The sequence below is a fragment of the Staurois parvus genome, unplaced genomic scaffold (genome assembly GCF_062004578.1).
Source record: "Staurois parvus isolate SC_StPar_1 unplaced genomic scaffold, SC_StPar_1.0 ptg000096l, whole genome shotgun sequence".
NCBI classification, from domain to species: Eukaryota; Metazoa; Chordata; class Amphibia; order Anura; family Ranidae; genus Staurois; species Staurois parvus.
In genome coordinates, this window is record NW_028317892.1 from 10299202 (window position 1) to 10325023 (window position 25822).

The following is a 25822-nucleotide window of genomic DNA, read 5'->3' on the forward strand; positions in this document are numbered from 1 at the left end:
TTAGATTGTACGCCCCTTGAGGGTTAGGGACTGATGTGAATGTACAATATATATGTAAAGCACTGCGTAAATTGACGGCGCTATCTAAGTACCTGTAATAATAATAATAATAATAATAATCTGCAATATGAGAGGCACTTCTTTTATTGTTATATGAATATATGCCAACTTTATGAGATTGGGATGGTCTGAAGAGCTTTTGAAGATACATGTGGTCTGGCTTGGGATTCATGAGTCTGGATGGAAATGTTGGAATAAGGCGTATGTTGACCCCTATAGCTAAGGGGTCAAAGGATCTGGTAAATCTCCAATTTATCATCACGTGTTGAAGTGTTCATGCTGGTGGTTATACTGGAACGAAGAGTTGGGACTATTTATCACAAAAGGGGTCTTATATAACCCATAGGGACTGGCACATACAGTATATGTTAATCATTTTTGTACATTAACTTTTGTTACTGGTTTATTTGTTACTGGCGCTTTATAAATCCTGTGTAATAATAAAAAGAAAATAATAATGTATTGTTTGTACATATTATGTATATTACTTTGATTTCACTTAAGCGCAACACCAGATATTTATTTGGATTCAGTCTAATGTGTCTAAAGCTGAGCTGTGTTCTAGTGAGGGTTATACAAAATCTGTCTCACCATCTCTGATTGTCTACCCCAGACATAAGATTTATATATCACAGTATTATTCCGGACTTGATTATTTTGGAGAAATGAAGGTGACACTGTGTTCAGTGCAACCTACACATTCTTCCCACTCGGTTTGTAGTTCATTGGACCACATTATCCCCACTCTGCTAGATCTGTATTGTGTGTGTTAATGTTAGAGCTGCAGCCAGTGATGCAATGAAATTAAGTGGTTTCGGAGAACTGGTGATACAGCAGGCAGGAAGCCGGAGGGAAAGATAGGGTGCACATTACTGCTTATTTCTATCCTAGATAAAAGCAGCAGTTAGTCCTTGCAATGCAGGTTGGTCATTTTTTTCAAAAGCCCTAAGCTGGACTTTGAACATACCTGCTAGAGTTCTATTCAGGCAAAGCCCAAAGGAAAAGTAGGGACACCACTGTTCCCAATCAAAAGTCTACTGTGAAGTATATTCATGTGCTACTGGCATTTCTTACTGGTAGTATTTCTTGATGCTTAACTAGCTTGGAACAATTTGTATTTAGTCAGGATGCAGTTCACTTTGTAGCTAAACATAGCAGTGTTAAATTATATAATATTACCTGTTGTGTGGAATTCTGAATTCAGGTCACACAGTTGGAGTTTTGGGTATACTGCTTTTTTCTTTTTAAAGAGACCAGTTTCGGCCTGAAGCTAAGAAAAGAAGACTGTACTTATATAAAATAACTATCTTAAGTGTAATTGTTATTCTGTTTTGGAAAGTTGATATGACCAAAGAGATGGACCTATTGTAAAACTTTAAACATCTATTAGCAGTGATGGTAAAGTATAATTATACACACATATTTTTATGAAACATATCGTCTGTTCTCCCTCTTCTTCACTGTGTATAAAATGGCATGGCAAATATGTCTCTGCTAACACTGCATATGGCCGCTTGAGAAAGATAAATCCCCATGCTGAGATACAGCAAAACAGCACATGTGCTTCTAGCATCATTTCTACTTGCAGAAAGCATTTATAAATATTTAAATGAAGAGCAAAAAGAACATTAGAAGCAACATATACAGAACAAATGTTACCGAGTATCCCCAGACATAATCTATGTACTATTATAACACTGAACATCTACTATGTTATCATCGTCCTAGTCAATTAAGGGCAGAAAGCAGGAAGAAAGAAACCTGAAGAATAACTCAAGCTGAAGCACATGGCGACCCAGTTCCTACTTTTATTTTCCCAGTAAATGGAAGTTGAAACCCCAGTGGTTCCAATGGACAGCTTTCATAAATGAGACATACTGTTTTACAATGTGCATAATGTTTCTATAAGCATAGTGATATATGGTAGGATTTCTTAAAATATTTCTAACAGCATAGCTCTGCTTGGAAAAAATTTATTTAAAGTCATGCCCTAGTTCATCATTGGTACTGAAGTATCAAAAGAATATAAGAAGAATATCAAAACTTTTGCATCCCACAGTGTGAGAATAGTGTACCGACTGCCTTGCAAGAATGCATTCTAGAACACATTATTACTGCACGTAACGGCAGGGTTTTGCTAACATAAATATAAATGAAGTCTAAAATTCTTAAAACAATACACCGATAACTTTTCTTGTGATACTGCAAATGGAGAAGAGAAGCATGCACTGCTTGGCTTATTAGGTTGTAAGATTTGAGAGCAGTGGCACCTGAGCTGCCAGTTGCCAGGCTCAAGCAATGTCATGAGGGAGGAAAAGAAGTGATTCACATGTCCCTTATAACCCAGAGATATCACATATTTGTATTTGTTCCCAGCAGCTGAATGGAGTTGTGAGGTCAAAGGGAAAACATAAAAGTGGAATATATTATGAAGAGATGGTGAAAGATGATTATAAGTGTGTTGTCCCAGTGGTAATAATCTTGGCAGGTTCGTATAAATGGATGATAAAACAACACTTTGTATGGCAGCTGCACCTCTGGATAATAGGACCACAGGCTATCCTGTGGAGTGTATAGGTAAAAAAGAAAGAGAGGGCGCCACCTTGTAAGTGTAGTTTATTAGTAAATGAGTAAAAACAAATGTATGAATTTGCACTTACTGTGTGACATGATCAAATTGAATATAAAATGACAGATCCAGTGGAATACACTCTGGCACAGATAATCTGTGCCAGAGTGTATGGTGGCGCCCTCTCTTTTTCTTTCAAATCCTTGTCAAAGTGTTGGTGCAAGTCAGAATGATAGCCAGGTACCTGACATTTACAGAAGAAAAGATCAGCCTTCTTAATTTTCCCATGACAGAACTGCTAAGAATTGCTTAAAGAGTCACAGTTCTTGTCTGCCTTCTGTTAAACTCCATGGGAGCAATGCTTTTTTGGCAGTCAGAAATCCTTAGCGGAACAGTTTCTGAATACACACAGACTTTAAAGTTGAGCTCTGGGCTGGTGTAAAATATCCCAACACAGCGCTCCCCATCTCATATGTTATATGGCATTCACTGATTCGTCAAGGTAGAGAGGACGGGCTATGACATCACAATCTCCACCTTGTCCAAACAGAAAATGTATTTTATTCATTGAAAAAAAACTATAATATGTTTTATAAATGGTGGAGGTGCCAAGCATGCAACCCCCAGTGGTCAGCGTGTAGAGAGGAAGTCGCTTGCACAGAATCAGGGCCAGACCGAGCTTTCAGCTATCATTGTATGTAGCTCAGGCTACTACAGAGATCTAACAGCTAGTCCCATTGGACCCCAGATATCAGATATGTATACTTACATTGAGGCAAGCTGGCCCAAAGTAAGTATGCCAAATAATTTAACTCCTAGAGTTCAGCTTTAAAACTTTCCATGATACAACAAAGACTTTATCTATTATACAGGCGCAAACATGCATACATACCGATGATAAAATGTTTAACTAAGATAACAGGAAGTTTGCTGCATGTAGGAAAATATATTCCCTTATGGCCAATGTTATATTCCTATTTTAAGTTCATTCTTTATATTCTACTGAACTTATTTGAATCCAATTTGTGAGTGTTATTAATAACAGGACAAGTCTTGTACTGCACTCCAGCAATGGCTTCATGGCACTTCATGCGGGTAGGAAGGTTCAGAACGCCTTTCAAGAGTCGATCAATGTGATAATCAGTTACAAGTATACTTTGGTAAACTGAGTCAATAACTGGTTTCCTGCATCTCTTAATTTGCTGAATAGCATTTTTTTTTTTGCTTTAGTTCCTGCCCTTGTTAGTGCTCTCAGCCTACTGTTTTAGTTTCCATAATATAAAACTGATCAATGATCATTTTCTTTTTAAGGCACATCCCATTAAACATTAATAGAAAGGTGAGTCTTTTGATCACCCCTAAAATGTAATGGTTTGTTCCAAACCTTCATCTGAACCCTTTTATGGGTAAGGCTGCATTCACACCTGTGTATCGTGCATATGCACATTTTTTTGCATTTTTTTTTTCCATGTTTATCACGTGACAGCATAGGGCAGCCGATACACTTGAATAGGCTGCCCTACTTGGGACAAATGTGCCAAAGCAACACCTGCACCTTTTTTGGGCAGTGAGCCTCACGCTGTTTTTTTTATCAGGCATTTTTTCGTGTGACAAAACACGTACCACAAGCGTGTTGTCTGTTTTTCATGCTTTTTGGGAATGCGTGCAGAAATGTGGGAACACGTAGGTGTAAATGAAGCCTAAATGTAAAGAAGGTACTTATTTATACAGTATGCATTTGCCACATACAGTTGCAAGAAAAAGTATGTGAACCCCTTGGGATTATGTGCAGTTTTGCATGAATTGGGCATAAAATGTGCTCTGAACGTCATCTAAGTCACAACAATAGAAGAACACAGTCTGCTGAACATAATACTACACAAACATTGGATGTTGCCATAGTTTAATTGCACATAACATGTAAACATTCACAGTGCAGGGAGGAAAAAGTATGTGAACCTTTGGACTTAATAACTGGTTGACCCTCCTTTGGCAGCAATAACCTCAACCAAACGTTTCTTGTAGTTGCAGATCAGACCTGCACAACGATCTGGAGTATTTTGGACCACTCCTCTTCACAAAACTGTTTCAGTGTAGCAATATTCTTGGGATGTCTGGTGTGAATCGCTCTCTTAAGGTCATGCCACAGCATTTCAATCGGGTTGAGGTCAGGACTCTGACTGGGCCACTCCAGAAGGCGTATTCTGTGCTGTTGCAGCCATTGTTCTGTTGAATTACTTGTATGCTTTGGGTCATTGTCCTGTTGCATCACCCATCCTCTGCGGAGCTTCAGTTGGCGGACAGGTGGTCGTACGTTTTCCTGCAAAATGTCTTGATAAACACTGGAATTCATTTTCCCATCAATGACAACAATCCGTCCAGCCCTGAGGCAGCAAAGCAGCCCCAAACCATGATGCTCCCTCCGCCATGTTTCACAGTGGGGATGAGGTTTTGATGTTGGTGTGCTGTGCCTTTTTTTCTCCACACATAGTGTTGTGTGTTCTTCCCAAACAACTCAATCTTGGTTTCATCTGTCCACAGTATATTTTGCCAGTAGTGCTGTGGAACATCCAGGTGCTCTTTTGCAAACTTCAAACGTGCTGCAATCTTCTTTTTGGACAGCAATGGCTTCCTCCGTGGTGTCCTCCCATGTACTCCATTCTTGTTTAATGTTTTCCTTATTGTAGATGTGTCAACAAAAATGTTAGCATGTGCCAGAGATTTCTGTAGGTCTTTAGCTGACACTCTGGGATTCTTCTTTACCTCATGCAGCATTCTGCGCTGTGCTCTTGCAGTCATTTTTACAGGACGACCACACCTAGGGAGAGTAGCAACAGTGCTAAACTTTCTCCATTTGTAGACAGTCTGTCTTACCGTGGACACATGAACATCAAGGCTTTTGGAGATACTTTTGTAACCCTTTCCAGCTTCATGCAAGTCAACAATTCTTGATCGTAGGTCTTCTGAGAGCTCTTTTCTACGAGGCATGGTTCCCATCAGACAGTGCTTCTTAAAACCAGTAAACCCAAAACAGGTGTGTGTTTTTTAAGGGCAGGACAGCTGTCAGCAACACATCCAATATCATCACACTGATTGGAGTCAAGGTTGGCTCACTCCTGGCTCCAATTAGCTCTGGGAGAAGTCATTAAGCTAGGGCCTCACATACTTTTTCCTCCCTGCACTGTGAATGTTTACATGTTATGTGCAATTAAACCATGGCAACATCTAATGTTTGTGTAGTATTATGTTCAGCAGACTGTGTTCTTCTATTGTTGTGACTTAGATGACGTTCAGAGCACATTTTATGCCCAATTCATGCAAAACTCCACGTAATCCCAAGGGGTTCACATACTTTTTCTTGCAACTGTATAATTATAAGCATAGACATAAAAAATATGCACACCATGTGTGGAATTACCATTTGTTATTGATATATATTATAACCTACATAAACTATTTTGAGGTTTTTCGTTAGAAGAATTACCTCCCATTTTAATCTGCTGCCAGCCATGATTTCCTATAAAAGGCTTAAACCATTTTTTTCTTCCTTAAATCCACTGCAATATTTTTTAATCTGTATTCGGTATATCCTAAAATCCTTGCGTAATTCTTCTTGAATCTTTGCCTCGCCCATTCATTTTCACAAATTAAAGTTTATTGTTATTGCATGCAATATAGTAAGCAGCAGCCTTAGGTTTGCATTGTGAAACATAGAAACATAGAAAAGTGATGGCAGAAAAAGACCGAGTGGTCCATCGAGTCTGCCTGCTTTTTTTTGGGGGGGGGTTGTTTTTTGTTATATGTGTTTTTTTTTTTTTTTTCGTTTTTGTTTTTGTTGTGCAGGTATTTAACTTTGATAAGATACTTTATATGTAATCTTTCTTATGACAGCACTGAGACAGATCACAAGATTTTAGCACTAAATATGCACATGGATTTGGATATAGGAGTGTAGTGTGCTGGAACATCACAATCCATGAGTAGGCCATGATAGTGAAAAGCTACATAAGCCTGCATCTGATACTTGTCTGTGACACTCTGGGGTGGCCCATTATACTCAGACTAGCAGGAGCAACTGAAGTGCAGAGGGGGAAGAGAGACAAGATGCTGGCAGGAATGCACAGGATTACTAAAGTGGGAATACACGATTAGAAAATCGACCGATCGGTCATCCGACGTTCCGAGAGGCGTTCTTTCATTGGTCAAAATCGTGGCCCACGTTAACCAATCTAATAGAGGACTTCCCCCCCCCCCAGGGAGGACCACCAGGTGACCATCCCAGGGCCTAGAAGAGAGCTGTAATCGGCAGAACCCATCATGAACCAAACTCATCTAGGGGACCCCCAGACGTTCCATTACCTACCGCGGAGTTATCCAATCCAGGCCACGCTCTATCCACAACCAAAGGTTCCTCTGGTGTACATGACACAATTGCGCAGATAAATTGTGCCTCTGGTGAGTGTGCAATTTACTTATTGTTCCTGCACTGCACCGGATCACAGGTTCCATTGGGATTCTATCAAGTCACCATTTTCAATTATATTGTGGTTTACCATTCATAGTTATTCTGGACTATTATTTGCCCCGTGTGTGTTATACTACTGTATTATCAGTGAAGGTATTTGACATAGCTTCACCATTGCTACAATTTCCTAAGGACATATTGTGTTACTTTAATATTTGCTGCATATTTGTTATTTTGCATATTACTATTGGTATACTCTCATATTTCATTTTTAGTGCTGCACTACTTATATTTATATTCTATTGAAGGTTTATGGTTTCCATTTTTAGTGTATCAGCTGCTGTCGTTCATTAGCGCTCACTGAACTACACACAACTATACATTATACTTAGTTGTTCTTGCAGGCACCAATGCAAGGCAAAGTGCAGGCAGCTGCAGTGATACTGTCATTTGTGTGCAGCTTTACGCGCATTTACATTTTAAATAAGGAAGACAATACGGGTGGACTACGGAAGTTTATTTAAAAGAAAATCTATCTTTTAACATGTGTTCCCAAGATATAATGCTACGAATCAGTAGAACTAATAATAATAATCAACACTGTCAGCTTTATAAATGACCTGGGGTGCTGTAATTGAGCTGTCGACTGCATTTGAAATCAACTTGTTCTATCCCTTGCTAAAATGACAACTCATCTATGTGGTGAGAGTTGGGAAATATATTTAGAAGCTGTGTTTGCTGCAATCAAAATTATACCTGTTTACACACTACACAACAGCTCACATTACACATTAAATCCTAGATGGTAAACTCTAACAAGCAGGGCCCTCTGTTTCCTCTTGTACCAAATTGTATTGTAACTGTAATGTCTACCTTCATTTTGTAAAGTGCTGCGCAAACTGTTGGCGCTATATAAATCCTGTATAATAATAATAATAATAATAATAAATGAACACAAAAAAATGAAAGAGATGAAAATAAGTCCAAAGATAGTATATCAGCAAATTATAGAATTGCCTTTTTGTTTCGAATATGAAATTGACTTTTAGAGCACAAACATAGGCAACATGCAAATTGATCTATAAACATCTAATGCTATCCAGCAAGCTAAAGTAACCCTGTATTGCTTGTAGCTGGTGTTAACTACCGGGCCAATGCTGACATTTTTCACATACATGTAAAAATCAGCATTTTTTTCCCTAGAAAATTACTTAGAACTCCTAAACATTATATATTTTCTAAAAGCAGAGAACCTGAAAAATAAAATGCCCACTGTTGCAATTTTTTGTGACCCATGATATTTGCACAGCGGTTTATAAAAAGCAAACTGCGGTATATTAAATTATCGATAGGTGATGCTTTAAAAGCCTTTACCTCATATGTGTGATCACTGTTTAGATATACGCATGCAGGGCCTATGTGCACTTTGTCATTTGCATATGAGCATAGGTGGACGTGGGCGCTTTAAATGTTGTTTTTTTTTTAATGGTATTATTTAAATTTATTTTTTTCCACTATTTTTTTTGGAGTAACTTGTTGAACAACATCCCTTGTGATAGCTGGAGCAGTGACAGGCCCCCTTTACTGAGACATCTGGGATTTATTAGACCCCATATCTCTCCTCTGCCCTCAAAAGGACCTGAACAAACCAAGATCAGTTTGATCAGATACTGTACATGCCAGTAACAGCTTGTAAACAGCAAACCAACAGAATCCTCATCACTTCCTGTTTCCTATGTTCCAGAGGAGGTGAAGGGATGGATGTACCTTCTTTTCCGTGTTCGGCAGGAGCCACAGAGAGCAGTGGTCCCAGGCTCCCCAATTGCACTGGAGAGCACTGGAACGGTGACGTGCGTTGTCAGGAGGGGGCCGACTTCCGTGCACTGTAGAAGTGATTGGTCGACTTGAACAGATGCTCAGATCTACAGGAAAGCCCATTACCAGCTGCACATTTTTCAATCCGGGGACTTATGGGTATGTCCTAAGGGTGTGAAGTGGTTAAAAGAAAGTGGCCAGCCAGCCGCATTCCCCGCTAACTGCAGTGACATTCTAACTAGCAAACTTCTGGGACCTCGTAGTGGTATTGAAGCTTGCCTACCTGGCGCCTCGTGGTGGTATTAAAGCTTGCCCACCTGACACCTCGTGGTGGTATTGAAGCTTGCCCACCTGGCTCCTCGTGGTGGTATTGAAGTTTGCCTACCTGGCACCTTGTGATGGTATTGAAGCTTGCCTACCTGGCACTTCGTGGTGGTATTGAAGCTTGCCTACCTGGCGCCTCGTGGTGGTATTGAAGCTTGCCTACCTGGTGCCTCGTGGTGGTATTGAAGCTTGCCTACCTGGCGCCTCATGGTGGTATTGAAGCTTGCCTACCTGGCGCCTCGTGGTGGTATTGAAGCTTGCCTACCTGGTATTGAAGCTTGCCCACCTGGCTCCTCGTGGTGGTATTGAAGTTTGCCTACCTGGCACCTCGTGGTGGTATTGAAGCCTGCCTACCTGGCACTTCGTGGTGGTATTGAAGCTTGCCTACCTGGCGCCTCGTGGTGGTATTGAAGCTTGCCTACCTGGCGGCTCGTGGTGGTATTGAAGCTTGCCTACCTGGCGCCTCGTGGTGGTATTGAAGCTTGCCTACCTGGCGCCTCGTGGTGGTATTGAAGCTTGCCTACCTGGCGCCTCGTGGTAGTATTGAAGCTTGCCTACCTGGCACCTCGAGGTGGTATTGAAGCTTGCCTACCTGGCACCTCTTGGTGGTATTGAAGCTTGCCTACCTGGCACCTCGTGGTGGTATTGAAACTTGCCTACCTGGCACCTCGTGGTGGTATTGAAGCTTGCCTACCTGGCACCTCATGGTGGTATTGAAGCTTGCCTACCTGGCACCTCGTGGTGGTATTGAAGCTTGCCTACCTGGCACCTTGTGGTGGTATTGAAGCTTGCCTACATTATTCGGTCACACGCACATTCCTAGTGATCAATGAGACAGCTCATCATTGTGATGGGCCATAAAGAATTTTTGGGAGGTGGAAGGGAACAGGCAAGCTTTGACACTAGCAGGAAGGGTTAGGGATTTGCAACCATCTCTAGGTGTGTTTGTGTTTTATACAGTAGCAGCTTCTTTATACGTGTATTATAAAATAATTTGATTTCCTCATAATTATTTGAATAATATACTATATCTTTTGTCTGTTGAAAATTACCTGTTATCCACTTCAGCTCTTGCACCTGTATACCCCTAATAGACCCTTTCAATTATGGGCTGAAATTATTTACTCTGATGATGGTTCTGCCATACTTTGCCATTACTTATAATACTGAGGTAGTACATATATTGCTTTTTTGTCAGGACAGAAAAAAGGCATTTTTTTGGCAAAAGAATGAATGATAGAGTATGGAATGAGTGAGAATCATGCTATTTTTTTTCTTTGCAGTCTTTGTACTATTGTAAACATGTATTCTCATTATCTATCCAAAAGACAACACAAAGTAAAAGAAGATATCTAACATTAGGAAAAAACGGGAACAGCTATCTCTAATTTATTTCGTCACATCTTCTGTTATGAGGAATTTTCTGTCCTAAAGATTTCCCCATCTTCACATCTTGGTGACAACTCTAAATTTTTAAATTTGCCATCCCTTTATTTCGAAGTGACAACGGGAAACGCAAACGGCAATCAGACTAAGATTCTAGTCCTTCCCTTCCCTAAAGTTTGGCTAGATATACAGCACACTTTACCAAATATTTTCCTTAAGGGCATGTTAAAATTGTGTCTGTTTCTATCTTTGTGATGCATAGCAGTTTGTTTTTAAAAATAAGGGCTCATGTACACTGCAGCTGATAAACTGACGTTCAGGAGCTTTTCTGTGTTTTTTTCACCAGCCCCTGAACTCTCCCTAATGTTTTCCTATGTGTCCATGTACACATAGTCGTTTACAGGTAGTTGAGTTTACAGTTGTTTTTTGAATGCACCAAACTTGCGTTCAGGAGTAGATTTTATCAGCGTTTCAAACTCCAAATGCTTGTAAACATGGCTAACTGCGTTTATAAGCGTTTGCGTTAAGAAGCGTTTTTTACCTGTTCCATATCCAAATGCTGTCCAGACCCTTTTTTCATCATCAGAAATGCATGCAAAGCGTTTTCCATGTATTCAAATGGACCTAGTACACCAGCGCAGTCAGTTCCATCTTTTGCGTGAAGGAAAAAATGGTAGAACATGCTGCATTATGCTCATAATGGGATCCATAGTGAATACAACCAGAAAAGACAGGTCATCTCAACACATACTGCTCTCTCTGCTTCTGCTCTCTCTATGTCCCTCAAATGTCTAAAATAATTAATTTTTTACTGTTTTTCAGTGCATTCTGGGCATTTTGAAAGGTCTCCTAATGTTATCTTTAAAAAACGCTTCTAAACGCAAACGCGCATAAACTCGGTATGCAACCGCGGATATACAGATGTTTTTTTAACCTACATTTTCCAGCAGTCAGTTTCCATCGTTCAGAAGTGTTTTCCAAACATCCCGTGTACATGAGTCTTAAGACTTTTTTGTGCATTTTAGTGCATCTGACGTTACGTGCGTTTTGTTGCGTCCGAATGCTTTGGCAATAGGTATTAATAAGCCTTGGTCAACAGCAGTTAACTCTATGCATTCCTAATCCTAAAGTAAAAAATTCACTGAAAATGTCAACGAGCAGCAATGTATGTTGATGCACAACAGAAATGCACATTGATACATGACAACACACCTGTCTAATGTTAACACAGAGGCGCAGATCTAAATGGGCTCCAAAGGATAAACCACATAAGAAACATCCAGAAGTCATTGCCCATGCTAACGTACATGCATTCACACTTGATCCATGTGCAAAAGAGCATTATATTCCTGGCAGAGTTTCAATTTAATCCCCTTTGTTGTCTTGTCAGTGCACCTCGAAATTTAGAAAATGAATCCTATGCTAGTAAACAGACACGTGAGGAATTCTACATGTATCATAATGATTTGTTTCTAAATAATGTTTAACATGAATCCCTTTTCAACACATTGTAATACTTTTAAAACATAATTGCTGTGTTGTAACAAACCTGCCTATCCAATGTATCTCAAAAGTAAACTCTGGTGTACTTAAAAAACAAAGGAGTCACAGCAAGTACATTCATTTTATAACATCAACATTGTAAAAACAATACAAAAAATATTTATATTTGACAATTCAATATAAGCTTACTTGAAAACTCTCCTGACTGTTCTTCCTGTCTGCTGGTCTTCTCTTTCCAAAACTTCCTGGATTCCCAGCATGCTTTGCTGCTTATGTTCGATATCTAAGGACTACATATCCCATGGTATCTTGCTGCCTGCATGCAGTGATTCCTGTACTGACTCCGCCTCCTGAAACTCCTCCTCTCAGCACCCCTGAACTTCAGAAGGCAGGCTCTGTGCAATGTGTGGCACAGTAATGCCTACCCACAGGGCATAGTGACTACTTCTCACAGAATTCAAGGCAGTAAATGTGTGGGAATCTTCACAAAGTAAGTTTCCAAACTTCAAGATCATTCCAATTATTAAGTGTAGGCCAGAAATAATTGAAACACAATGTGCAAATGAATATAATATTTTACATTTTGACCATAGATATGCTTAAAGTGATTGTAAAGGCAGATTTGTTTTTTAAATAACAAACATGTTATACCTACCTGCTGTGTGCAGTGGTTTTGCACAGGCCAGCCCTGATCTTCCTCTTCTTGTGTCCCCTGTTGGCACTCCTGGCCCCATCCTCCTGCCAAGTGCCCCCACAGCAAGCAGCTTGCTATGTGGGGCACCCAAGCCGGCTTGTTCCCAAGCTTCTGCTCTGTGTCCATTCACAAACAGACATGGTTCTACCCTGCTCCCACTCTCTCCTCATTGGTTTATTAGCTGTGATTGACGTTAGCGGGAGCCAGTGGCTCCCGCTGCTGTCTCAGTCAATGAGAAGAGAGAGGTCTGTAACAGGCGAGGCTCTTGTGCGCATCGCTAAATCAAGAGGGGGCTCAGATAAATATTGGGGGGGGGGCTGATGCAGACAGAAGGTTTTTAGAATGCATGAAGGTAAAAAAGCCTTGAGCCTTTACAACCACTTTAATATAACCACATGCTGACTAACAAGTCTGAAGATATGCACCAGCGCTTAATGATGCCCATCCGCTCATCCTCATGAAAATCCCAAATTTCTGATAACTGTATCCATCCATGTCCCCCAATGCAGGATCATTGCCTTAGCCACCTACTACCAAGCTGAGCTCAGTGACGTGAGAAGTGTAGCTAGACCTATACATAAATCTAATTTGAAAAAGTCAGCATTTTTCTTCTGTTTTCAACATGCACTGGGGAGGCAAGAGAAGCTGAGCAGATAGGAGAAGCCTGCTACAAAGCAACAAGGTCATTTTTCTTAGTTAGTAAATAACGGATGCTTTCACAGTATGCAGTACAGCATGTTTCAACACACATGTTGCAATGCGCTAAGATCATGTCCAGCTTTCCCATCATAAAACAATATCTATTCACATCTCAGCACTGTAGTGCAATACATTATGAACAATACGACATCTATTTTCTTCTGCATTTTACTGTATTGGAGGGTTCATAGAAGTCAATGGCGGTGAATCAAAATGCATACAACATGCATTTTAAACCAGTATTACCAATATCCACACTTATATGGGGACAAAGGAAGTGCAGCTCCGTGCTAATGTGTACATATTTGTCTTTAGCTTTATGTCTGATTTTTTACACAGCAAATAAAAGGCATTTGAACTGATCATGTGATAATATATATGATGCTCGTCTCCAGGACTTCTCCAGGGCTTCCCCCATCCTCTGGAACTCCCTACCCCAATCCATCAGACTATCGCCCACTCTGCTCACTTTTAGGTGCACTCTGAAAACCTATCTCTTCAGGGAAACCTACCCCACCCTCAGCTAATAATGGAATCTTCTACTCTTCCAACCACTCCATCCCCCACAGTTATTACCTCTTGTACCACTATCCCCTCCCTCCTAGATTGTAAGCCCCAAGGCGCATGGCCCTCAAACCCCTCTTGTATTGAATTGTATTGTTACTGTACTGTCTCATGTACTATCTCCCACCATAATGTACAGCGCTGAGCAAACTGTCGGCACTATATAAATCCTGTATAATAATAATAATAATCCTACATATTTCCTTAATGCATTTCTTTACTCCTGAGCAATAGGAAGAACATGTCATTTTGAGGACACATACAGATGCTTGATTGCTTGTCCAGTTACAAACCTATGCCTCTGTAAGTAAGGCTGGCTATCAGACTATCAGCTATCAGACGGGCCTAATTACTAACAGCAGCATACATTTGTCTGGGCTCAGTTAGGCACTGGTAAAAAGGTAACAATTGGACATTCCATGATCCTAAATGGTCAGGCCCTACTCTCAGCTTTCTCTGTGGGAAAAAGGGGGAAAGAGCAGAGGGAATAAAGCTGGCTATATACAGATTTTCTACAGAAATTCATTTCATGGTTTCCCTGTTGACACTAATGACTTTTGTCAAAAGAACTGGCCAGAAAATTGTCAGCAGAACAGTGGCTGCGTCCAATCGTATGCAGGTACTGTTCGGGTATTCTGACAGCTATGGGTGCCAGCTGTCAAAATACAATAGCCAGCACTGCAGATTTGTTCATCTACACTATTTATCATGGATGGGGAAACTGAGTGATTTCTCAAGAAATATTAAGAGAAATGTAGAACAAAAGGCAAAAGCAGTTTTTCATTTTGGATAGAGCAAGAAAGGGTTATAACCCCTGTCAGATTTTTGTTTGCTATCTGTGCCACACTGCGGAGATTTCCCTTCACTTCTTGTCCCATACCCAAACAGGAAGTGAGAAGAAATCCCTGCAAATGAAGGGAAATCATTGGGGACCCTCAGGTCACCAGAACTAGTGTCCCCATTGGAAGATTTCTGGAGACAACCCACAATTTGAGATTTTCTTTAATTTCACTTTGAATGATAATGGTAAACAAGACTAACAGAGAGGGAGAATCTCCCTAATGGGGGGCACAGACAGCAATACAAACCTGACAGGGGATCTAATCCCTCTCTACTCTATCCAAAATATAAAAAAAAAAAAATGCCTTTAGATATACTTTAACACACATGGTCAGTTTAAACACACAGCACAAATTCGGTTGTTTTGCAGGCTAGTTGGTGTGCTGGGAAATCCTTTGTTTATTTGTGTTGTGCATTGCCATTCCATGTGCACCTTGCTACAAAGGCCTGTTAAACATTGGGGTGGCTGCCACTTTTTTTGGACAGTTGGAGCTAATCTGAGCACCATTTACCTCTTACTTAACCACATAATTAAACCTCTGTGTGATTTCAGAAAAAACATGAAACCCTTTCTGTAAAAAATATGGCTAGATCTACTTCTTTGCTTGGTGCGTTTCCCATTGAAATCAATGGCAATGCATCTCAGCGCATACTTTAGGATGCACTGTTAAAGATTGGGGTGACTGCCACTTTTTTTGAACAGTTGGAGCTCATCTAAGCACCATTTACCTCTTACCTAACCACATAATCAAACCTCTGTGTGATTTCAGAAAAAACATGAAACCCTTTCTGTAAAAAATATGGCTAGATCTACATCTTTGCTTGGTGCGTTTCCCATTGAAATCAATGGAAATGCATCTCAGCGCATGCTTTAGGATGCACTGTTAAAGATTGGGGAGACTGCCACTTTTTTGGACAGTTGGAGCTCATTTAAGCATCATTTACCTCTTACTTAACCACATAATCAAACCTCTGTGTGATTTCAGAAAAAACATGAAACCCTTTCTGTAAAACATATGCTTAGATCTACATCTTTGCTTGGTGCGTTTCCCATTGAAATCAATGGAAATGCATCTCAGCAAATGCTTTACGATGCACTGTTAAAGATTGGGGTGGCTGCCACTTTTTTGGACAGTTGGAGCTCATCTAAGCACTATTTACCTCTTACCTAACCACATAATCAAACCTCTGTGTGATTTCAGAAAAAACATGAAACCCTTTCTGTAAAAAATATGGCTAGATCTACATCTTTGCTTGGTGCGTTTCCCATTGAAATCAATGGAAATGCATCTCAGCGCATGCTTTAGGATGCACTGTTAAAGATTGGGGAGACTGCCACTTTTTTGGACAGTTGGAGCTCATTTAAGCATCATTTACCTCTTACTTAACCACATAATCAAACCTCTGTGTGATTTCAGAAAAAACATGAAACCCTTTCTGTAAAACATATGCTTAGATCTACATCTTTGCTTGGTGCGTTTCCCATTGAAATCAATGGAAATGCATCTCAGCAAATGCTTTACGATGCACTGTTAAAGATTGGGGTGGCTGCCACTTTTTTGGACAGTTGGAGCTCATCTAAGCACTATTTACCTCTTACCTAACCACATAATCAAACCTCTGTGTGATTTCAGAAAAAACATGAAACCCTTTCTGTAAAAAATATGCTTAGATCTACATCTTTGCTTGGTGCGTTTCCCATTGAAATCAATGGAAATGCATCTCAGCGCATGCTTTAGGATGCACTGTTAAAGATTGGGGAGACTGCCACTTTTTTGGACAGTTGGAGCTCATCTAAGTACCATTTACCTCTTAGCTAACATTATAATCAAACCTCTGTGCGATTTCAGAAAAACCTGAAACCCTTTCTGTAAAAAATATGCTTAGATCTACATCTTTGTTTGGTGCGTTTCCCATTGAAATCAATGGAAATGCATCTCAGCGCATGCTTTAGGATGCACGTCAAAGCGAATCATAATACATGTCAATGTACCCAAACCCATCATACTGCACACCACTGTGCACTGATGTACTGTATGTTACGTCATGTATTGATATCTGATGCAATGCATTGAAATGGACATTAAAAACATGTGACAATGTGCATTAACATGCATCCGTATGCTTTTCAGTTTTCACTAAAAGACGTATCAAGGGGAAAATATGCATAAGTGTGAATCCTAAGATACTAAAAGCAGGGAGAGCACCGACAACACAATATTCTGGGTGTCTGGTTTAGAAGGACAGCTAATGTTCACATCAGCAGATCTGGAATGAAATTGTTCACGGATTACATTTTAAGATCTAAATCGTTCAGCCATTAGAATCCGTACAATACATTATGTCTAGAGCGGACTTTGTTAAATATCTTCATTAAACAGGGAAGGATTGTAGCTTCTTTGTAAACAGAGAGAAGTATTTGTCAATGTCAGCCAATCAGTAGTTGCTCTATGCAGCGAGTATATTTAGGTTACAGCAGGAGCTGTCAAGTTGGGAAGGGGCGTTGCATGCAAATTACTTATGATAAGCACAGCTGTATGCTCTCCAAGGTATAATATTTATAGAACAGGACATCAAAACTCTGGACAGCCTTCTATGGCATTTTGACAGTGTTCACTAAAAACTTTTTCAGCTGTAATTACAAAAAAAAAAAAAATAGAGAAATATGATTTCTTGAACCTTTGCATGGCACTAAGGTAACTGACCTCCCCCCAAATTCTCTGCCACCTTTGGATATGGTCACTGATTCCTAGGCGTTCTCCACTCTCATTAGCCAGCATATTCTTTAGTGCAAACATGGCAGAAATGATGAGCTTGGGGCCAGGCGAGCGGAGAGGGACTGACATGATAAAACTGCTCTGTCTGCTGTAGATGAGATCTACAAATCCACAGTTGTTTATTAGGGAACATCTCCAGCATGGGTTGTTACTAAGCTGCCGTCACGGTTTAGACTATTGATTGGTTAACCCACAGACACAGAGCTGTGCTTTTCTCATAAATGGCCTGATATTATAGATTCCTCTGGATGTGAGCAGCACTTCTCCAGACAAGATCACAATACAGCAGCAGTCAAATCCATACAAGTTTCCCCTCCCCGCACAGCATGTGTCCAGCATTACAGGAATGTATGACAGGAGGCAGAGGAGGGGGATCTGTGTGTCCAGCGATCCCGGCTTAACCCACTCTCTGCCACATCCACCTAACCCCTTCACCCTCATCTTCCACTGCCTGCCTCCCAACGCCTCCTATGACTTTCCAGACTCCTGTTCTCTAACACATCCCAGGATCTGTACGGTTCATTTCCATACTGGCAGCATCTCAATTGCTAAAGAGTCTATAGAGAAACTCAGGGACCATGTCGTCCCCACTAAAAAGACCCAATCTCATTACCCTAGATGGCACGTTGCCTAGCCAGCGGTACCCAACCCAATGCCTAGCCATAATCAATACGTCTTATAGTGATGATGGGGCAGACAGAGGTTAATGAATGCACCTCATCTCTAGCTCAGATTTCCATTTAAATACATGTCATGGACTTTTTTTTTTGCAAAAGTGTATGCATACATACATCCCAATTTTTTCATACTAGAAAAAAGGAAGACTTTTGGGCACAGAATATGTACAGACATGACACACCCCCAGTCATATGGATTTAAGAGAAATATGTCAAATGAGATTGCTAATACACATCTAAGTACCTTTTTCACTATTAAATTTTCTTATACTGGCTTTACAGAAGAACAAATACATCTCATCAAATAAGTGACAACTAAGCCAAAAGAGAGAGTCAGAGGGATGTATACATGACACCAAATAGAGTGAAAACTAAACCAAAATAGACAGCAAGAGGGATACATGGATCACACAAACACAAAAACAAAAAACGGCAACTAAGCCAAAATAGTGAGTCAAAGAGATCTATAGATCATACCAAAAAAAGAGTAACAACTAAGTACAGAGTCAGAGGGATCTATAGGTCAAACCACATAGGAATGATGACTAAGCTAACATACAGAGTGAGAGAGATCTATACATGACACCAGAAAAAAAGCGAACAAAGCCAAAACAGAGAGTTAAAGGGATCGATACATGACACCAAAAAAAAGAGTGCCAAATAAGCCAAAAGAGTCAGAAGGATCTATACATGACACCAAAAGAGAGTGCCAACTAATCCAAAATAGAGAGTCAGAAGGATCTATACATGACACCAAAAAAGAGTGCCAACTAAGCCAAAATAGAGAGTCAGAAGGATCTATACATGACAACAAAAATTAGTGACAACTAAGCCAAAATAGAGAGTCAGAAGGATCTATACATGACACCAAAAAAAATGACAACTAAGCCAAAACAGACAAGATCTATAGATCACACACAAAAGGGTGGTAGCCAAAATAGAAAATCAAAGGGACCTATACATCATGCCCAAAACATTGACAACTAAGTAGATGTAAAGAGTCAGAGATCTATATCTCACACCAAAAAGAGTGACAACTATGTAAGAACAGACAGAAAGAGGAATATACATCACACCAAAAGGTGTGACAACTAGGCAGAAATGCAGAGTCAGGGATCTTAACCCCACATCAAAAGGGGAGACAATTGAGTAGAAATAGAGTCAGATATCTATACATCACACCAAAAGAATGACAACTAGACAGAAATAGGAGTCAGAGGGATCTATCTATGACTCCAAAAAGTGACAACTAAGCAGAAATAGAGTCAGTTGGATCTATGCATGACATAAAAAACAGTGATAAAAAAGCCAAAAAAAAGATGGTCAGATGGATCTATACATCTCACCAGTGTGATAACCAGGTAGAAATAGAGAGCCAGAGGGATCTATACATCACACCAAATTGCATGACAACTATGTAGTAATATTGAGTCAGGGAGATCTATACATCAAACTAAAAGAGTGACAGCTAGGTAGATACAGAGAGATAGATTCATACATCACACCAAATAGTGACAACAAAGTAAAAATAGAGATTCAGAGGGATCTACTGTATACATGACACCAAAGACTGGCAACTATGTAGAAATAGAGAGTCAGGAAGATCTATACATCACACCAAAAAAGACTGACAACGATGTAGAAATAGAGCCAGGGAGATCTATACAGCACACCAAAAGAGTGACAATAAGTAAAGTCAGATAGATCCATGCATCACACCAAACAATGACAATTAAGTAAAACAGAGATTCTGAGGGATCTACTGTATAAATGACACCAAAGACTGACAACTATGTAGAAATATAGAGTTAGGGAGATCTATACATCACACCAAAAAGACTGACAACTATGTAGAAATAGGGAGATCTATACAGCACACCAAAAGAGTGACAACTAATAAGTAAAATAGAGTCAGATAGAGCCATACATCACACCAGTGACAAGTAAAATAGAGATTCAGAGGGATCTACTGTATAAATGACACCAAAGACTGACAACTATGCAGAAATAGAGTCAGGGAGGTCTATACATCACACCAAAAGAGTGACGACTAATAAGTAAAATAGAACCAAAGATCTATACATCACACCAAACAGTGACAACTAAGTAAAAACAGAGGTTCAGAGGGATCTATTGTATAAATGACACTGAAAACTGACAACTATGTAAAAATAGAGAGTCAGGGAGATCTATACAGCACACCAAAAAGGGTGCAAACTAATAAACATGTCAAAGATCTCTGCATCACACCAACCAGTGACAACTAAGCAGATATAGAGATTCAGACAGATCTATACATCACACCAAAAAAGTGTGACAACTAAACAGAAATAGAGGGATCTATATATGACACCAAAAGACTGACAACTATGTAAAAAAAAGTCAGATATCTATCCATCACACTAAAAGACTGACAACTACGTAGAACAGAGAGTCAGAGATCTACAGATCACACCAAGATCGTCAGCACTGTAGAAAAGAGTCCGAGGGATCCCACAGAGGGAAGGTGAAGGCCAGTTGATGGAAAAGTCTCTCCAGGGGAAGGCCAGTTGGGAGCTGTGGCCCCCAATCGGAGAGGCTGAGGGTGGCTGAGCTGTCAAAGTGACAGACAAGTTTGTAAACAGAGTAGGCAGAGCACGCCAAGTCAAGATGTGATGAGGAAGGTCCTACCTGCTGGAGATCGGAGGTGGTGGTGGTGGTGATGGTGGTAATCACTGGTGGTCGGACTGTTTCCTCTCCTTCTTGGAGGACTGTGGGGTAGCCTGGCTCCCTCTGGGGGGTTGTTGTCATTCCTGTCCACGCCTGGCCCCCTCAGGGCAGGAGAAAGGTGGTGGTGGTGGTGATGATGATGATGAGGAGGAGGGGGTGGTGGTGTCTGGAGCTGGTGGTGGAAGTGAGGCACCCCGGGCATGCCGTGCAGCGCCTGCTGCTGTTGTTGTTGGTTCATGCTGAATCCAGACCGAGATCTGGATCTAGTCCTTGGGGGCTCCAGGAAAGCTGGGAATAGGAAGGAAGGAGGTGGAGGAGAGGAAGCCGAGGACAGAGACTGGAGGAAGGAGAAAGACGGGGTGACCCGGAGCACAGGAGGGGAGGAGGAGGAGGAGGAGGCAGCGAGCGAGCTGAGCCCAGCTTCTCTGCTGGTGGCCGCTGCAGCCTCGGCCCCTGCTTCAGCCTGCCTGGGATCGAGGCGAATCGGCAAAGGCAACAGCCCACCTCCTCCTCCACCGCCACCCCCGCTGTCACCGCCTCCCACTGCCGCCCGCTGCCGCTGCTGCTGCTTGGGGTCCCGGAGTGCCCGAACGTACAGGCTAGAGAAGTCCGGAGGGGAGGGCTGCCCTGAGCCCACTGGCATCACCCCGACAGAGCGACCTACCAGGAAGTCATGACTAGCAGCCAACAAAGTCACTCTCCCAAGTCCCGTCCCAGCAGGCACCATGGAGGACACCCCATCCAGCAGCGCTCCCCCCTTCTCCCCTTGGCTGGATGAGAGGAAGGAAGGAGGCTCACACAATCCGCCTCCACACAGGCTCATTCCAAAGCAAATAGCCCATTAAAGACACAGGGGCCACACGGCTCGGAATCCCCGGGAGCTCTGTGTGTGTGCTGGGTGTCTACACTAACTCCACTTCCGTCCCAGCCCCAAAGGGGACACAGGCCACAGCCCCAGCTCAAGGCACACAGGGGAAGCTTCACATAGCTTAGGCGGTGTGCTGGAAGGAACAGAATAAATACAGAGAAATAAACGGGGATCTGCTATGACTGGGGCAGCCGTGCCTACCAGGGGCGGACTGACCATTTGGAAACTCGGGCACTGCCCGGGGTCAGTAGGGGGCCCCATGAGATGCCCCTGGTACCTTTTTCATAGGCTTTTTTGAGTTTGGGCAAGAACACAGGGGCCCCATGATTCCCTATTGCTCGGGGGCCCCACGAGTTGTCAGTCCGCCCCTGTTAGTGACCATTCCACTTCTAGCCTCAGCTTGCTCAATGCTGAGGCCTCCTTCACACCTTTATACATGGAGCTCCATTCACAAAGCCCTCTTTTCCTCTGTATCCACTTGTCTGAGGATTTACCCCCCTTCCTGACCAGGCCATTTTTTGCGATACAGCCCTGAGTTACTTTAACTGACAATTGCGCGGTCATGCAACGCTGCACTCATGAAATTTACATCCTCCCCCCCCCCCACAAATGGAGCTTTCTTTTGATGATATTTCATCACTTGTGCAATTTTTTGTTCTATAAACAAAAAACGACCGTCAATTTTGAAACAAAAAACAATATTTTTGACTTTTTGCTATAAAACATCTAGTAGAAAAAAATTTAATCAAACTTCATCATACATTTAGGCCAAAATGTATTCTGTGACATGTCTTTACTAAAATAAAATCCCAATACGTGTAAATTAATTGGTTTACGTGAAAGTTATAATGTCTACAAATGGCGGTATATATATTGGAATTTTTATTTTTTTTATACTAGTAATGGCGGTGATCAGCGACTTATAGCGGGACTGCGGCGGGCATTCTGACACTGGGGGGAACTGATTTGGTGTCACTGACATCCCCAGTGACACCAATACAGTGATCAGTGCTAATAAAAAGCACCGACGCTGTACTAGTGACAGTGAGCAGGAAGGGGTTAATGTGAGGGGCGATCAAAGGGTTAACAATGTGCTGTTTTTCATGATGTGCTGTGTGTGTTTTGCTACGGAGACATGCTGCTGTGTATTTTTCTGAAATACACAGCAACATGTCCTTGCTGGCAGGAGAGAGACCTGTGTTGTTTCCAAACAGGTCTCTCCCCTGTCAGTTCCACACGGCGATCGCCAGTGGGGAATCTCCGGCCGGGACCAGGTGATTGACATCCGTAGCCGCCAATGGCAGCGCAATTAGGTCTGCGCACCCAGAAATGCAAATCACATATCTATTTTTATTTTATTTCAGGTACTTCTATAGTGCCATCAATTTACGCAGCGCTTTACATATATATTATACATTGACATCAGTCCCTAACCCTCAAGGAGCATTTTTATATATATATATATATATATATATATGTATATAATATTTTGTGCAGCCCTGCCGCCCTGTAGCAGTAGTTTTCCTATAGAGCAGCGGGAAAGCAGTTAAAATTTGGTGTAAAATACCTCAGGGTTTCAGAACATTTTTGCAATTTGCAAAAAAAGTTACTAAAATAAAGCATGAGTTGAAATATGTGGTATTTATCTCATGAAACCATGCTGTATTTTATCTAAAGCGATATCCAGTGGGATGGATACAGAATTAGAACCCCTGCCAGTTTTTATTACTAATATAGAGGTAAAATATTTTAACCACTTGCCCGCCTGAGAATTTACCCCCCTTCCTGACCAGGCCATTTTTTGCTATACAACGCTGCGTCACTTTGACAATTGCGCGGTCATGCAACGCTGCACCCAAATGAAATGTATGTCCTTTTTTTTTCCCCACATATGTAGCTTTATTTCTGTGGTATTTGATCACCTCTGCATTTTTTTTATTTTTTTTGCACTATAAACAAAAAAAGACAATTTTGAAACATAAAAACAATATTTTTGACTTTTTGCTATAAAACATTTAAAAAATCACATTTCGTCATAAATTTAGGCTAAAATGTATTCTGCTACATGACTTTGCTAAAAAAAAAAACCCCAATAGGTGTAAATTAATTGGTTTACGTGAAAGTTATAGCATCTACAAATGGTGGTATATATATTGGAATTTTTATTTTTCCAGTATATATACCACCATTTATAGATGCTATACTAGTAATGGCGGCGATCAGCGACTTATAGTGGGACTGCAAAACTTCAGCGGGCATTCTGAAACTGGGTGTGAACTGACTAACTGCCACTGACATCCCAATGGCACTAATACAGTGATCAGTGCTAGTAAAAAGCACTGACACTGTACTAATGACAGTGGACAGGAAGTGGTTAACATCTGGGGCAATCAAAGGGTTAAAAGTGAGCTGTTTTAGGCTCCATGTACACGAGCCTACCCTGAGCACTGGCTGTGGGAAAACGCAAATCGTGGCAACCGCGGTTTTGTGTTTTCCCGCGTTCGGCTTTAAAAATGTTCCTAATCTGAATGCGATTTTTCCACATTCAGGAGAGGGGGGCGGTTTAACCTCACCTAAACGCAGCAGCTCCTAAGCTCTGCTAAAAGCCTATGTGTACATGGACACATAGGCTTTTATGCAGTTGAGTTTAGGAGCTTTGGCAAAAAATGAGCTTTAGGAGCTGCTTGAGTGCATGAAGCCTTACATGATGTGCTGTGTGTGTTTTACAACGGAGACATGCTGCTGTGTATTTCTCTTAAATACACAGCGGCATGTCCCTGCCGGCAGGAGAGAGACCTGTGTTGTTTACACACAGATCTCTGATCTGTCAGTTCCACATGGCAAATCGCTGGGTGTCGGCGGGGAATCTCCGGCCGGGACCCGGTGATTCACATCCGTAGTCACCAATGGTGGCACAGGGCGCGCCCCTTACCTGGAAATGCAAATTGTGTGTATATATATATACATGATTTTGCGCAGTCTTATCGCCCTTTAGCGTTACTTCTACTATAGGGCGGCTGGAAAGCAGTTAAAATTTGCCGTAAAATACCTCATATTTTTGCAATTCATAAAAATATGCTACTAAAATAAGGCATGAGTTAGTTCATTGAAAATTGTATTTATCTCTTGAAACCATGCGGTATTTAATCTCATGCGATCAGGGGCGGACTGACAACTCATGGGGCCCCCGGGCAATAGGGGATCATGGGGCCCCGTGTCCTTGCCCAAACTCAAAAAAGCCTATGAAAAAGGTACCAGGGGCATCTCATGGGGCCCCCTACGGACCCCGGGCCCTCGGGCAGTGCCCGAGTTTCCAAATGGTCAGTCTGCCCGTGCATGCGATATCCAGTGGGTATGGGATGGATACAGTGGAGAAGAATTAGAACCCCTGTAAGTTTTTATTGCAAATATAGAGGTAAAATGGTTTAAACTGCAGAAATATGCCAGCTCACTAAGTCAGTGTGGACCCTGCAGCAGATGTATTAATACAAAAGAAAAAAGATGACTGGAATACCAGTCAAAGGGAAGCTGCTTTCACAAGACCCATGTGGCATTTAAAAAACAACTAAGTTAACTGAAGTAAATACAAAATATCTTTTTACATTTCAAATATTGAAAGAAAATAGTTTAAAAAATCACACACACATATATAAATACCCTTCTTCTACAATGTCTTTTTTTAGGCCTCATGCACACAGGACGTTAAAAAAAACTCTTCTAGAAACTGTCCTCCTGGCAGCTGCGTTTTTGTTGAAAAAATGCCTGACGCTTGTAAAAGTAGCTAAGGCTCCATTCACACTAAACTTGAGCATTTTTCAGACATTTTTTCAGGCGTCTTTGAGCTTTTCATTAAGCAGATTATAGGTGTTTTT

General features: G+C 41.2%; 1 protein-coding gene across 1 annotated transcript in view; it reads right to left on the bottom strand.

Moving 5' to 3' along the window:
• The window catches only part of RNF38 (ring finger protein 38), a 357368-nt gene extending 335571 nt beyond the window's left edge, over positions 1-21797 (bottom strand). The window contains exon 1 of the mRNA XM_089670891.1: positions 21044-21797. Coding sequence (XP_089527017.1) covers positions 21044-21725 — 682 coding nt within the window. The 5' untranslated portion in view covers positions 21726-21797. The remainder of the gene's footprint in view (positions 1-21043) is intronic.
• Positions 21798-25822: the final 4025 nt, after the last annotated feature.